Source organism: Cucurbita moschata, unplaced genomic scaffold (assembly GCF_002738365.1).
Source record: "Cucurbita moschata cultivar Rifu unplaced genomic scaffold, Cmos_1.0 Cmo_Scf00034, whole genome shotgun sequence".
NCBI classification, from domain to species: Eukaryota; Viridiplantae; Streptophyta; class Magnoliopsida; order Cucurbitales; family Cucurbitaceae; genus Cucurbita; species Cucurbita moschata.
This window is the reverse complement of record NW_019268550.1, coordinates 94,157-108,934: the sequence shown is the minus strand read 5'-3', so window position 1 is coordinate 108,934 and position 14,778 is coordinate 94,157. Positions and strand designations below refer to the sequence as shown.

The 14,778-nt window shown below is 39.9% G+C and overlaps 4 protein-coding genes across 4 annotated transcripts; 2 read left to right on the top strand and 2 right to left on the bottom strand.

Moving 5' to 3' along the window:
• Window positions 1–584: 584 nt before the first annotated feature.
• On the bottom strand, window positions 585–2,262 carry LOC111430561 (protein TRANSPARENT TESTA GLABRA 1). Its single transcript, XM_023066835.1, has one exon. It carries the CDS (start codon window positions 1,856–1,858, stop codon window positions 839–841), a length of 1,020 nt encoding a protein of 339 aa, XP_022922603.1. The 5' UTR covers window positions 1,859–2,262; the 3' UTR covers window positions 585–838.
• Window positions 2,263–4,600: 2,338 nt separating this feature from the next.
• LOC111430560 (protein DOWNY MILDEW RESISTANCE 6) lies at window positions 4,601–7,981 on the top strand. The gene is made up of 4 exons (XM_023066834.1): window positions 4,601–4,940; window positions 5,014–5,261; window positions 6,804–7,128; window positions 7,228–7,981. The coding sequence occupies exons 1-4, from the start codon at window positions 4,743–4,745 to the stop codon at window positions 7,480–7,482; spliced, it is 1,026 nt and encodes a 341-aa protein (XP_022922602.1). The 5' UTR covers window positions 4,601–4,742; the 3' UTR covers window positions 7,483–7,981.
• Window positions 7,982–8,231: 250 nt separating this feature from the next.
• Window positions 8,232–9,653, top strand: LOC111430566. Its single transcript, XM_023066842.1, has 3 exons — window positions 8,232–9,006; window positions 9,098–9,184; window positions 9,274–9,653. The coding sequence occupies exons 1-3, from the start codon at window positions 8,758–8,760 to the stop codon at window positions 9,403–9,405; spliced, it is 468 nt and encodes a 155-aa protein (XP_022922610.1). The 5' UTR covers window positions 8,232–8,757; the 3' UTR covers window positions 9,406–9,653.
• Window positions 9,654–9,796: 143 nt separating this feature from the next.
• LOC111430557 lies at window positions 9,797–14,226 on the bottom strand. The gene is made up of 4 exons (XM_023066828.1): window positions 11,894–14,226; window positions 11,190–11,393; window positions 10,893–11,067; window positions 9,797–10,776 (listed from the first exon to the last, which is right to left on the bottom strand). The coding sequence occupies exons 1-4, from the start codon at window positions 13,997–13,999 to the stop codon at window positions 9,938–9,940; spliced, it is 3,324 nt and encodes a 1,107-aa protein (XP_022922596.1). The 5' UTR covers window positions 14,000–14,226; the 3' UTR covers window positions 9,797–9,937.
• Between the last annotated feature and the right edge of the window lie 552 nt (window positions 14,227–14,778).

Below are 14,778 nucleotides of genomic sequence, written 5' to 3'. Positions count from 1 at the left end.
ATAAATGATCCCAAGTCCGCATCATGAACATTAAAAGAAAAAAACATATTTTTGTTGTGAATTTCAGCCCCACATCATGAACGATTTTTTGTAAAAGCTGTGGCTGCCATTGAATCTTCAGAATCTGAATGACTAACTACATTATTATTGCAACTTGGGTTATGTATCAACTCTAGCCAATCCAATCCAATCATATCTCACCTCATAAGCTGAGATTATAAACTAGAAGTGCCTTCTGTCTTCATCTTCTTAACACTCAATAAAAGTCATGACATGCATTTGGCAAGCCCAAGAACCCAGAACCTAGGCAAATGACACACTTCCACTTGTCAACTTAGTAGAACGAACCATCGGAAATTCAAATCAACATTGCAAGAGAACAAGTAGATTCTCCCATTGTCAACAACCCTTGATCCAAACTGGCGTATATGTTGGAAGCAAGGATCAGCAGTGTGTGAAGGGTAGCTGTCCTTCCTTGGTTTCCAACAGAGTTGAGGGATACATAGCATTAGAACTCAAAACAACAAAGCCTCCTCCTATTGCCTAATGTAATGCAAATAAAATAAACAAATCAAACTTTGAAGGGATAAGAAAGTGGGTAGCTTAGGTTTGATTAAATATAAGGAATTCAAGCGAGGTAACTTAAATTGCGCTGTCTGTTGGCAAGATGAAGCATCAACATTTATACCATCCGAGTAGCAATAACATCTTAGCACTGAAACTAAAACTACGCCTATAGCAATATATGTGGCTTATAGAACAGGGGAAAACGAAGGGAAGAATATATATAGCAGTAGTAGATACACAATAGGTACACAGTGGAAAACGTTCTCAGACCTCAAACTTTCAAAAGCTGCATCTTGTTAGAAAACGCCAGAGCAATCCAATCAGGCTGGGCGGCGGACCACTGCAACTGGTTAATTTCATGTGCAGCAGAATACATGGACATTGGATCAATGCCATTCGGGCCTGCAACCATTGGCAACTCCCAAATAAGCGCCTGTTTGTCATCCCCAGCGGAGCAAATATGTCTGCAGCTCCGTGGAGCCCAGGCAATGGCATTGACACTGGAATGATGCCTCTCCAGCTCAGCAACCGGCACACTTGGCGAGCGAATGTCCAAAATAACAACTTTGTTGCTGTCCATCAAAATTGTGGCCATGTACCGCAGGTCCTGCTTGTTCCAAGCCAGTCTAAGCAAAGGGGTATCGGGTTGGGGGCTTTCGTATATAATGGTGGAGTGCTCTTTATCTCTCAAGTCGAAAATCCTGACCGACCCATCAGCGGAAACGGAGGCAAAAACTCGGGCTTCCCCCCACGCAATGTCATAAACCTCTTTGTCGTGAGCTATGAACTGGGTTTCAACCACGCTCTTCTCAATATCCCAAATAGTGCAAGTGGTATCAATGCTGGAGGTTCCAATTCTCTTGGGCTCGACTTCATTCCAGTCGAAGGAAGTTAAGGGGGCGCAGAATTCACTGGTTTTGCTGTTGTTGAGGACAGAGAGGGGTTCGATAGAAGAATCTCCAACTTGCCAGAGGCGGAGATAGTCGCCGGAGGAGGCCAAGATGTCGGAGGAGTTGCGGAGAGAGGAGAGGGCATCGGGATTGAACATGAGCTTGGTGGGTGGGTAGGGGTGGTCGAAGGAGAGAGAAGGATGCGTTTGAATGGAGAGGGAATCTGGATCAAAAGACACAATGTCGACACGGTTGGTGCACTGTTCGATGAAGCTACCAAGGGCTATGCGATTGGGGAAAGTGCGAGAGTGGGTGTGGGCGGAAGAGATGGCCATGGCATAGAGAGGGTGCGGGGAATCGTAGGTGGCCATGAATTCGGATCTTGGGGCGGCGTTTTCCATGATTGAGTTCAGAGGAGGAGGAGGAGGAGGAGGAGGAGAAGGACGCAGACAGAAAGGCAAGGAGTGGTTGGGTTAAAAGAAGAGAGAAAAGTCATATTTGGGCTGCTGCTCAAGAAACCGGTCAAGCATTGCGTATGGATCGCTTGGGTGGGTGTTGGTGTTGATTCCTTCCAACTTCCAGGGTCCACGCGCTATCTATCATCTCATCTCATCTGCTACACAATGGGCTAAGCCTCAAATTCAAGAAACATTCCGGTCCGCCTCAGCCCAACTGCTGCAGGTCCATGGGCCTTGCCCAAAAGTGGGTTCTCCAGCAACTGCAGATTGGCGGCTTGGTTGGGAATACCGACTCATTTACAGTGCAGGAACACAAGTGGGAATTCAATTTTTTTATCTTTTTTCTTTTCTTTTTTGTCAACAAATACTGAAAACTATGGGCAAAACAAAAGGCGATGATGATTTGAAGCCGCATGCCCCCAGCAGGGAGAGAGAGAGAGAGAGAGAGAGAGAGAGAGAGAGGGTGTAATATCCCAAATTATAGAGATGCTGCTCTTCAGCCCCTTGCTGCTACTGCCTCATTTTTCATGCATTCTTTTTCTTTTTTCTTCCTTCTGAAAACCATGATAAAACAAAATGAAGCTATATTCTTTCTTATCAAAACAAAAAAAAAAAAATAATAATAATAAATAAATAAATAAAAGAAAAAGAAGGTTATTGAACTCAATTTGGAAACGACTTCTACGGGTGACTTCTTGAGGTTGGAAGGGTTCAATTAATTTAACATTTAGTACCAAATGACGACAAAGTGTCATACACCCACGTCACTTGAATGACGTCATCCTCATTCATATTATTTAATTCTTCCAGCTCCCTAAATCTTACAGTTCTATACCGAAAAATATGCGCATATAGACACAAATGCCCTCTCCCTCATAACCTTTCAAACCTCAAAAATCCGTGGAGTGTGTTGAAATGGTCAACAAATTATTTAAACAACCCGTGGCTCCTAATAATTATTAAAATATAAATTCATATATTATTTTCACATCAACGTAGTAAAATTGAGACATAAATGGTGACGAGATTAGTGGGGAAGCTGCATTTTTTTCCACGCGTATTCGTTGTGTGTGGGTTCCTTGTGTTTGATAAGGGAACATCAGCGTATGGTTTGGATACCTCAAAAATGACTTTTCAAATACCCTAGAGATATGTCAACTCAAAGTCTTTCTCCTTTTTCCCTTTTTTTTTTTTTTTCTTTTTCTCCATTAAAAGTCTCCCATTCAAGTCTTCGTTTCATCCTATTGTCCAATTTACACGTTTCAAATACTTAGTGAATATGTAACACAATAAGATATTGATATGTCAATGTGGACATAATTATTGGTTAGAAAAATTAAAGGTTTAAATTCTTATCTTCAAATTTATTGAGTTTATTAAAAATACACGGATAAATGAGTTACGCGATCCAAGTCATGAAAGATTATGCATGTTTTGAGTATATGATATTATATAGTTGTAGAGATAAATTAAAGTATGGATCAAATTTTATCCTATCCCTTAAATTTGTCTTTTTTCAAAATTTAAGTGTCATCGTGAATGTGACAAAAAAATTTGGGACTTAACTCAATCCACTAAAAACTAAAGGAGTATAATTATTCAATCACGTAGATGAGGACTAGTTTAGGCCACGTCAATTAGTATAATTATTCAATTTTTAAAATTTTATTTCTAAATGAAAACAAAAGTAGATTTCGTAAATTTGAATTCTCAATATTTCGTCTGGCGCGGTATTCTTAAAACAGAACAATAATAAATAAATAAATATGAATTTGAATCTTATCATATATATATATATATACATATTTTATCAATATCAATAATCCTTTAAAAGGTTGGCTTTTTAAAAAGGCCTCCCTTCAATAATGAAATTAACCTTTTCCCCCTCAACATCACTTTTTAAAAGTTGAAAGCATTTTTAAGGTTTCAATATAGTGATGAATGCGTGTATTTAATTAATATGAAGAAGCACTTGTCACGATTTAGTGCAACTTATTTTAGTTTGAATTAGTTATGGAATATATGATATTCGTAATCTTCTAGAATATATTAGTTAGGAAATATATCTTAGATATCGTAATCAGTTGAATTTGAATAGTAGTATATTTTATTTTATTATCAGGATTTAGTTAGTTTATATTTTCTTGGTAGATATTATTTAGTATCTTGTATCCTATTTAAAGGTCGTGAATATCAATGAAGATAGAACATTCGATCCCAATTCTTTTTCTCATTCTTAAATCTGTATTCTTTCGTTGAGTAATAATATTTTCATATCTATGCATACTTTTGAGTGGTAGATATTGCGACAGCACTTTTCACTCTCTTCAAATAAATAATGTATTAATAAGCAAGTTTTCACATTTTTAAAAATACAATAATGTAATAAAATAAATAATAACAAGAAGGATAGTTGGTTGAATTTGTGTGTAGCTATCTTCGAAGTTGGCATAGAGATGCTAATTGAATATTAATGGAAAGTTTGGACACAGCCACATATTTTGACTCATTCATCAAAATAATCAAATTGCTCTTTAATGTCAAAGACAATCGGGTGAATTAATTGGACCGTCTTTTAAAACTTTCTTTTTTTCTTTTTAGCGATTAAGTTAAATTAATTGTTTTATATTTTACTTTTCATGATTTTTGTATTTGAGTGTAGAAACAAATTATGTAAGTTATTAATGTATAAAGCGCGGAATTGGAGAAGGGTGGCAAACATGGTGGGGCATGTGATAGAGAGTGGGCAGGTCATGGGGTTTCCTCAACTCCCTCTCTAAAATAGGGATTTTGTGGGCTGTTAAGGTGTGATATCCTCAACAAGAAAATGGAGACCCAACTTTTGTCTTCGGGGACGCGCCACGAGAGATTGCCGGAAAAGTATGAAAGGCCGGAGTCGGACAGGCCGAGGTTGTCGGAAGTGTGCTGTTTGGAGAACGTCCCAATCATCGACTTGGGATGCGAGGACAGAGGCTGGATGGTGGAACAAGTGGGGGAGGCCTGCAAGTGTTACGGGTTTTTCCAGGTATATTTGTTTCAATGGGGGTTTAGAGTTCGTAGTTGAAATTGAACGACTAAAATTTGAAGTTGAAACGCAGGTGAGGAACCATGGAGTGAGTAAGGAATTGGTGGAGAGAACGATAGGGGTTGGGAATGCCTTCTTTGGGCTGCCGCTGGAGGAGAAGCTCAAACTTTACTCCGACGACCCTTCCAAGACGGTCAGGCTGTCCACAAGTTTCAACGTCCGGAAGGAGGAATTTCACAACTGGAGGGATTATCTCAGACTCCATTGCTATCCTCTCTCCAAATACCTGCCCCATTGGCCCACTAACCCTCCTCTCTTCAGGTTCCTCCCTCTCTCCCTTTACTTCTTTCATATCCTTTTCTTCCCATTGCTCTCTAATTTCCACCTTTATAAATTCTTTTATCACTAAAATATTCTCAATTTCTAATTTTTTTTTCTTTTTTACTTTTAAATATAAATCCGCTTGTTTTATTTTAAGTTGTGCTGAATCCTTTATTCTTAGCCAAGTCTGTCTCAACATGTCATGTTTTTTTTTATTGAAATAATACAAACATATCATATGTCTGTCTGACGTCGTTATATTTTTATTCAAATAAATTTCGTGCGGAATAGATTTATAACGGAAAAAACTACCGATGGTATTTAAAAGATGGAATCAAGGATTTTCCTTTTTCCTTTTCCCTTTATCTTTATCTTTTTCTTTTTCTTTTTTATAAAAAAAAAAAAAGAAAGAAAGGAAAAGTAAATGGATATTCGGTGAGAATATGTATTGCTCTATGGGAAAGACATTGCAAAGAATGAAATAAATGAACGGAGCCGAGTAGCATAGGTATATAGGAGGCCGTTTTTTGTTTTTGTTTTTTTTTCTTTTTTCTTTTTAATTTGAAAATTAATAATAATAATTTGTTTCCATGAAAAACAGTGAAATGGGAATTTGATTTTAAGAGGAATTAATGGTTTCATCTGACGTGGATATCACTCATTGGTTCTTTTGGTTTTATTTATAAAAATAAAAAAAAAACAAAATTATAAGTGAAAATGGAAGGAAATTAAAAAGAAAAGAAAAGAAAAGAAAAATCTTAGATATTTGGATGGGGGTTGAAAATGGAAAAGGCAAAGAGAAATTGTGATGAGGAAGAAAGGGGAGAGAGGAAGTGGGGTCCACTTAGATGAAAGTAGAAGGTGTTTTAGTAGTAGTAGTAGTAGTGTGGTTCCTTCCATGTGCACCCATGTTCAGAATTTGTGATCTCTAAACCGAACGTGAACCTGGGTGCCGGTGGTGTATGGAAAATGGACGGCGGTGGGGCACCCCTCTGGGTTTTCTCCTCTCTCTAAACCAAACATGTTTTTGTCTTATTTTAACACCTCATCCTTCACGTCATCCTCCCAACCGCGTTGACGTCACCACCCCTCTTATCCAACGCCCAACAACGCAACAACGCAACACGCAACACGCAACACGCAACACGCCTTTCTATTTTAAATAATCTTTTCTTGCCTCCCTCAACATATTGATGATTCTCGAATGTTATGTCAACTATATTTTAATGCTCCGTACCTTTCACTCTACCCCATTTCACTAGAATATGAATCTCAATCTTTTATTTATTTATTTATTTTTTAAAAATATCAATCAGAGATCTCAATAATTCACCCAATATTTTAATGTTCCATTCAATTAAAACACCTAACATAAAGAAATGGATGGGCGGAGATTTGGGGTTTCAGTATTAATGGTGGGTGCCTAAAAATACAATTCACTGTGCTTCTGATTTGTTTGTAGCTATACACTTTTTATTGATACATTAAATAGTATGGACCAAAACTAAATAAAGTATGGACCTGGAATGTTGAACCTGACAGGGAAGTTGTGAGTGAGTATTGCGTGCAAGTACGGGAACTTGGGTATACAATTCAGGAGCTCATATCGGAGAGCTTGGGCCTTCACAAGGACTACATTAGGGAGGTGCTGGGGGAACAGGGGCAGCACATGGCTGTCAATTATTACCCGCCCTGTCCCCAGCCAGAGCTCACCTACGGACTCCCTGCCCATACCGATCCCAACGCTCTCACGATCCTCCTTCAAGACCAGCACGTCGCAGGCCTCCAAGTCCTCAAAGACGGTAAGTGGCTCGCTGTCAGCCCCGAGCCCGATGCCTTTGTCGTCAACATTGGCGACCAGTTGCAGGTGCGTCCATAATCTCTCACCCTCCACCTTTCGTAAACTTTTTATGGTTTTAACTTCGAAGTTCATAAATGGTGGTGGTGTTGCTTTTGGTTGCCACAGGCATTGAGCAATGGGGTTTACAAGAGCGTCTGGCACCGTGCGGTTGTGAATGTGGACAAGCCCAGGCTGTCCGTTGCTTCTTTCCTCTGCCCATGCGACGACGCCCTCATTAGCCCTGCACCGCCCCTCACCCGACATGGGCCTCCCGCCATTTACCGAGGCTTCACCTACGCAGAGTACTACAGTAAGTTTTGGAGCAGAAACTTGGATGAACGACATTGCTTGGAACTCTTTAAAAACCACTCCCCTCCTTAACGACTTCCTCTCTCTGGTTTTTTTACAAATTTTAATTACGTCCCTAAATTTTTTATTTTGATTTTAATAAACCCTTACCACCCTTGCTTCCACATGTTACACTAATTTGATCAACAAAGGATGATTTGACACCCTCTCACATAATAATAATAAGAAGAATAAGAAAAAATAGTAAGGTAGAGCCAATTTTTAAAACAAAGGCGGGTGTGCCCGAGCTTTTTTGTGAGACTAAGAATAATGGATTTTGAAGAAATTTAAACTTTTTTGTGGCCTTATGCGTGTCAAATCATCCTTATCGATCTAATTAGCTTGTCACATTAATATTAATATTTGAATAAATAGGGTGCTAATGGGTTGTTTGCAAAATCAAAATTAAAAGTTTAGAGGCGTAGTTAAAATATCATAAAAGATAGAGAGCAAGTGGGGGAAGAAATAAAGCATTATATTTATGTATCTTAGAATATTTCGAGTTTACATGGCAACTAGAAATCCCCTGTTTTATTGTGCTTTTGGTTCCTTTATATTTTATATTATATGTTAGAATAAGAGAATTTGAGTGAGTCTTTAGAAGTTGGACAAGTATTCAATTTGCAATAGCAAGTGTTCCATTATTTAGCTAATTTCTCATTAGCGTTCAAGATTTTGATGTAACGACTTACCGAATTCTTGCTCACTTTGAAGCCACACTTGGAATCTTGGGATATCATTTGTTACTAATGTTGATTGGGAAAGAAGTAAAGCAAATTGAATATTCACCTGTAAAACCAAGAAACAAAACGCAGTGAGCAGAAGTAATGTGTGAAACTGGAATTAATTTTATTAAGGGGTGGGGATAAGATAATGTGGTTGAAGAATTATAGGTATTTATTTCAGAAGACACCCCTATATAGGAAGTTTAGGATGAGGGGATGTATGGTTGGAGGGAATTGAGCGTTGGAATGAAGAGAAGGTCTGGAATAAAGAGAAGGTCTGGAATAAAAGAGCACCAAAAAGATGCGAAAATGCTAGGGCCCCATCGCTAGTGACGCCGGCCTTTGTGTCTTATTTTACATAGCTTACTCTTTCCATCCGTGGTTGGGTGTGGGGTTGGATTGGTATATGGGATTTGGGGTAAGGCTTTGTTAAGTTAAGAGGCCCATATGGAAATTTGGGCTAACGCTTTGGATGGAACAGGCGCCACAGTCCAGACAGGATCGGCCAGAATTTAAATTTAAAATTGACCCACACGACCTGCCTACAAATGTAATACGACCAGGTTGAGATGGAAGGAGAAAGATGAAGGGAGCGAAGAAGCGAAGACGTTTGAATTCAAAGAGCAAGAGAATGCAAAAAGAAGAAGACGATGAGCCCCTCCGACCCATGCTGTGCGTCAAAAACATAAACAAATTGGATTTGAAGCGATTCGACGCAATGGAGGAGTGTTACCTCTTGGACTTCGACCCATTCCATTCCCTCAATCAAACGCTCTCTCACTCTGACTCTGACTCTGATTCTGACGTCTCGCTGGTGGCTGAAAAGGGTCAGGTAAGCCCACCAAAACCCCTCCTCCCATGTCCGATCACCACCATTGCTCTCATAACACATATCCTATCCTTTATTTGGACTGTGATGGCAGGTGGCCTGTAGAGACTATCCGCACGCCAGGTATTTGTGTCTCAAATTTCCCTTCCCCACGACGCCCCATCAGACTTACTGTGAGATGGTAATTTCCATTCCTTCTGTTAAACTGGAATTGGAATGGTCGCTTTTGTAGATTTGAAATTGATAAGGTAGCTGCATGATTCTGTGCAGTGCTATTGTTACGTCTGCGATGCCATAGCTCCATGCGACCACTGGACGTCACACTGTCATGCCGATCAATTTTCGAAACGGGAAAGGCGATCCAACTCAGACAACAACCACACGCCTCCTCCGCTTCTGTAGCTTTAGCGTTTCTTCTTCTACATTTTCATCAACAATATTTTGTCGCACCACCAATCCCTCATTTCGAGGAGGGTTTTTTCTAACTTATTTTTATCATTATCACTGATCCCCTTCACAACTTCTATGACACCAAATGTATAAATTTCCTATATTTATTCCTGGATCAGTTTTCCAATGCACTATTTCAACTTTGTAATCTACAAACTGGCACATGATTTCCATGCTAATTGATCCAACCTTTCATTCCATAATGATCTCAATTCCAGCTCCCAATGTTGTCTTTGTGGAATCATCCCTCTAGTAAGATCAGAATCATCCCTCTAGTAAGATCAGAATGAAACCCCAATTTCTAAAAAGATATAACGTAGTGATAGCGGGTAGTTGCTCCAGGTAATTACAAAAATATATCTATTATGATCAACTGTGGTTGACAATCTCCGAGAATCTCGGTTAAACAGTTCCATCTGAACTTCATTCGACAAAAATCAAACGTATGATAGCATCGACAGAGAGTTGATTACAACAAGTCTATTCACCAGAGAACATGTTCCCATTCAGATGAGGACCCATCAGAACAACCAGCAGGAAGCTTGCCTTCACCATAGTTTCTACCTTCCTTCCCACCTTCAAACCGCAAGAAAGGTTCCGTTTCAACTCCCAAACCCCCTTTTTTTACAGTTACTCTCTCCTGTAACTGTTCTCTCGCAGGGGTCAAGGTCAAGCTTATGTGGTTTCCACGACTCCTCGGGGCATCTAGTCTGCCCGGTGCTGAAGCATCTAAATCATCAACTTCGGTTTTATTATCTGCAAAGCGATGATGTATAGTTGAGATACCCAGGCTATGCACAGTATTACCTTTAGGTGCCAACATGTCGATCTCACTGCAACAGGAGCTTCTAATTTTCTGCACCTTTCCCACATTCAAAGAACTTATGCGCTCATCTCGAGATTTTAGAATTTGAAATCTAGACATGACATCTTCTGTATGGCTGTTCCTTGTCAAGGTAGGGGAAATTGATGGAAGAGCAGGCCTAGAGTCATCCCCATTGACCTTCGAGGTGGGGAAGGAAGAATCCATGTCATTGATATAAGGGACTGCCGTTTGTTCCTTGTCGAGTGCTGATTTTTCAACCATGTCTTGTCCGGAATATCCAGCATGCCTATCCTTTGCTTCATCCTCTCGGCATTTGAGAATATGGAATCTAGTAATCACATCATCTGCAGCATGACTACTGACACTCACGGCAGGGGAAGTCTGGACGGGAACAAATGAAGTTGAACCAACTTTAGTCTTAGGTGCCAATTTCCCAACGGTGCTTGAACCAGGAGATACACCAGAAACGAGTAGTTCGTCCCAATTTTCGGCATGTTCTAAGCCATAAAAATTATCCCATAAATAAATATATCTGAGTAAGGAGAACAGACCATTGACACTACATGCCGAAGTGAATACAATATGGGGGGAAAGTTCTAACATCAAAACTTACCTCTCACTATTGGTAGTTCATGTTTCTCCATTTCCGACTTTGCTATACTAAATCGAGCTATTAATTTGGAAGCACATAATGCAGCTTCTGCTTCAAGCCATAGATTCTTGTACAAAAGAGATTGAGGATGTTCTTTGTCATCATGAAAATTCTCTCTCAGAACCTTCTTAAGAGCCTAAAAATATGATAACGATATAAGCTGATATCATCCTTTATATATAGCCAATACACAATATACCTTAGCATGCCTTCCACACAACAGATGAAAAAATATCACTTCCTATCCTTAATAGATACCTTGGTCATGCTGTCTTCTTTCATCGAGTCAATCCCATTCCTAAGATAAAGAGAGTCCGCAGCTTCTTTGTCTTTCTTGATAGACAATATGTATTGATTCGTTTCCTCAACACCATTGCCATCATTTGATAAACACTCCAAATATTTTCCTTCCATCTTTGTCATCTGGGATTGGGACTTGAGCACTCTCACATCCTGGAAATCCTGATGAACAAGTACATAACACAATCACAGCAATTATAATTTGATTCCCACACAATGCAGAGAAAAATTTTAAGCATTGTCAAATGTGACATACAAACTCAAACAGAGTAGCTCTCTGAATAAATAAGAGATGAAACAAGGGGGGGAGGGTAGATCCCTGGATTGAAGTCTGTTTCATATTTAGTTTTCGACGTCCACTTTTATGGGTCTATTTCTATGCCTACCCTTAAAATATTCATTCATTTTTCTCAGTGAAAGATTGGTTTCTCATAGAAAAATAATAACTATAACATATACGCTGATGTTAAATTGTACAAGTGTTCTGCAAAATATCTTCATTTTTCTTCAACAGAAAAAGGGAAAATTTGCTCCAGAGAAAATCTTCATCAATGTGTGCGTGTGTACAATGATCGTATGGTACTTAAACTTTCATCAGGGGTTTTCAAAATATCACTTTCTGAACTTAACGAAGAAGAAACTAGACAGTAGACATAACATACCGAATGAAGTTGATGAAACGTCTCAAGATTTTGTGAAGTTCGTTGCTCAGGTGAGAGAGAATCTTGTGATCCAAAGCTATTTATACAAACATCAAGGTTATTCATCACAGTCTTGAGAGACTTGACGTCTTTCCGGTGTAATGCAGCTGAACCATTTGAACAATATGCAAGGAGCATTTCTGATAGACCGTGCAATTTATCAACCAGAATCTGGATATCCATTTTTGAGAGTGATTCTTTGGGAAATGCCTTCACAAGCTCAGAAGGAAAATTCTGGATATGTTTTGCAGCATCATATGACAAATGATTCATACCATTTTCAGAAGAGTTGTCACTATTTAATCTTGCATCCGCATGCATCTTCATGTAACTTGTAGTTGCAATCCTTTTTCCAGTCATTAAATTATGCTTATATTTACTTAGTGGTATGGAACAGGAAGAATAGGAGACACCACTATCTTCTACAGGGTCATGGATGCTACCGGTAGCTGGATGGAAGCAGCCCATTTTAGAACAAAATTCTCCTGCTTTCACAGAAGTGCTAGTTTTCTGTGCTGCAGGCAAGGAGGGACCAGCAACTGAAGGCATCTTTGGAGAAGATGTTGCACCCTTCTCCAGAATGCCGCCTATGGTGCTTTCATTTGGTTCATGAACAGTATCCTTGGCAGTAGAAGGGGGTACTTGAGACAATGAGAGATTCACACTGTTGCAAACTTCTTCAGTCTTCATACGAGTTGGAGTGACAATTTCAAAAGCTTGAAATGGAGATGTACGACAAATTCGAGCTCCTTTCCAGCAAGGAGAGTCTACCGCTGCAAGGTTGTACGGATCAAAACTTTCAGAGGAACTCTCAATTGTTGTGGCGGTTTCAATTGGGTTAAGGTGCGAACTAAAGTTGGGACTGGCATCAGGAATATAAAGTCCCATTCCGGCCTTCAATGTACAGTCTGGTGAATCCTTATCAGAATGTATATTGCTTCGTAAGTCATGAATTTTGGTTGAGGAGAACTCAGTAACTATAGGATCATTTTTATCTATACATGTGCCATGGTTCTCTGTGCCAAAGAATTCCTTGCTATCAGAATGAACTGGAAGAAACTCCTTTAGATTTGAAAGGTCGTTGCCACCTTGTTTTCCTTCAAAGGAATCATGGTCATAATCTGAAATATGACATGGACTGATATTCCTGAGAAAAGAATCAGTAGTGACAACAGGTGGTCTGAGGGAAAAAGTAGCCACACTCAGTCTAGCATCTTGCTCTCTTAAGATTTCCTGATATGGAGCCTTTTTCAGAAATTGATAGTTCTGAGAACTTGACGCTGGATTTGAAGGCGGTGTCCTAGTCTTGGGGTGGCATCCAGGAAATGCAGAATGAGCATCCATGTGAAGGTTCTGCTCCAATAACAATTCCTCGTCTGGATATTCTCTCACAAACTCGTTGCATTTATTCAGATCAGGTATATCAATAGAATGTGAAGCCTCTTCAACTGATCTCTCAGAGCCTGAAGATCCCCAAGAGAGGTCCGCGCACGGGGGCACATCGAATGTAGCAACATGCGAGTGCAATGGCCAATTATAACTTGGTTGATCAACAAGGACCATAGGGCCACCTTTGTTACATGAAGTTGAGGCGTAGGAAGGATAGTAGGGTTTTGCTTTACCAATACTAGTTGTTAGTCCGTCAGAGGAATGACCGTATAAGGAGCGGTCAGTTGTAGACATTGTAAGACGGCCCAAAAGAGGTCCATGGTTATCAGAAGGCTCCATCATAGGCTGCGACCTGGGGTATGTTGACCCAGAAGAGAAGGGGAACCAATCAAATTCGGAGGTGGAACTGGAGACGAAGTCAAGGCCTGAGGTTTTGGAGGTGGAAGGGAGCCAATTGTGCAGGGAAGAGTTGAGGGGAACCCCAGCCCCAGCCCCAACCCCAACCCCAACCCCAACCCCAACCCCAAATGAAGGTTCGGTCATATCTAGTGGCGGGCTCGGAAAAGGTTTAGTAACGGAACGATCAAGAGTGAAGGGCGGCGCCAAAGGTGACAAATTGGAAAAAGACGACGGAGATCCTCCATTTCCAACACCAAGAGAGGCAAAACCCATGCTCATATTGTAGGAGAGGACCGAGGTAATGGATGAATCGGAGGAGTTTTAGGAGGAAATCAATGGAAAGGGGATAGAATAACAGCATAAATCCATAAGGGAGACATTCAAGATTCTCCTGCATATGCAGAATTAGAGAGGACGATGTACATCGCAAACGTAGAGGACTTTTACAGAAAAAAAGAAAGAAAGAAAGAAAAGAAATACATGAAGAAGAACGTAAATGGAGAGAAGGAAAGAAGAAGAAGAAGAAAACCAGAATAGTGAAGCGGAGCGGAGAGGAGCAGGAGATGGTGGCACAGTCGTCTCCTCTTCCACCATATGAGTGAGTTGTTATGGAAGGAAACTAGAAAAGCATTTCGAGTTTGATGATCGTCATCACTCTCTTCTCCCATTTCCCATCTAAAGTCTCCGCTCATGGAATTCAATGTGGTTGCCTTTTTTTCACTTTTTCGGCCCTCACCTTTACCCATTATTTCGTTTTTACCCTCCCTTTTAAAATATTCATATTGACTTTTCTACATAATTTGGGCCTAATTTTCCAATTTTACCCTAAATCTTATGTCTTACTCTTGTCTAATTTAAAGTTTGGGGTTGGGGTTGGGGTTGGGGTTGGGGTTGGGTTGGGTCAGCTCCATTTATTAAACCCATTTGACACCCATGCAACCAGACCCACGTCATCCTCTTAAGCAGGGAATTGGTTTTATTGCGTTTTTTTTACCGCGAAAACATGCACCATGTTGAATTATCTGGGTTCAATTAAAAAAAAAAAAAAAAAAAAAAAA

Excerpts from the sequence above, each read along its gene's own strand:
- LOC111430560 (XM_023066834.1), top strand. The coding sequence starts at position 4,743 with ATGGAGACCCAACTTTTGTCTTCGGGGACGCGCCACGAGAGATTGCCG. Across the intron at positions 4,941-5,013 it reads AGTGTTACGGGTTTTTCCAG|GTGAGGAACCATGGAGTGAG; the intron begins GTATATTTGTTT and ends GTTGAAACGCAG. Across the intron at positions 7,129-7,227 it reads ACATTGGCGACCAGTTGCAG|GCATTGAGCAATGGGGTTTA; the intron begins GTGCGTCCATAA and ends TGGTTGCCACAG.
- LOC111430566 (XM_023066842.1), top strand. The coding sequence starts at position 8,758 with ATGAAGGGAGCGAAGAAGCGAAGACGTTTGAATTCAAAGAGCAAGAGA. Across the intron at positions 9,007-9,097 it reads TGGTGGCTGAAAAGGGTCAG|GTGGCCTGTAGAGACTATCC; the intron begins GTAAGCCCACCA and ends CTGTGATGGCAG. Across the intron at positions 9,185-9,273 it reads ATCAGACTTACTGTGAGATG|TGCTATTGTTACGTCTGCGA; the intron begins GTAATTTCCATT and ends GATTCTGTGCAG.
- LOC111430557 (XM_023066828.1), bottom strand. The coding sequence starts at position 13,999 with ATGAGCATGGGTTTTGCCTCTCTTGGTGTTGGAAATGGAGGATCTCCG. Across the intron at positions 11,394-11,893 it reads CGTTTCATCAACTTCATTCG|GATTTCCAGGATGTGAGAGT; the intron begins GTATGTTATGTC and ends CTTGTTCATCAG. Across the intron at positions 11,068-11,189 it reads AAGAAGACAGCATGACCAAG|GCTCTTAAGAAGGTTCTGAG; the intron begins GTATCTATTAAG and ends TCATATTTTTAG.
- LOC111430561 (XM_023066835.1), bottom strand. The coding sequence starts at position 1,858 with ATGGAAAACGCCGCCCCAAGATCCGAATTCATGGCCACCTACGATTCC.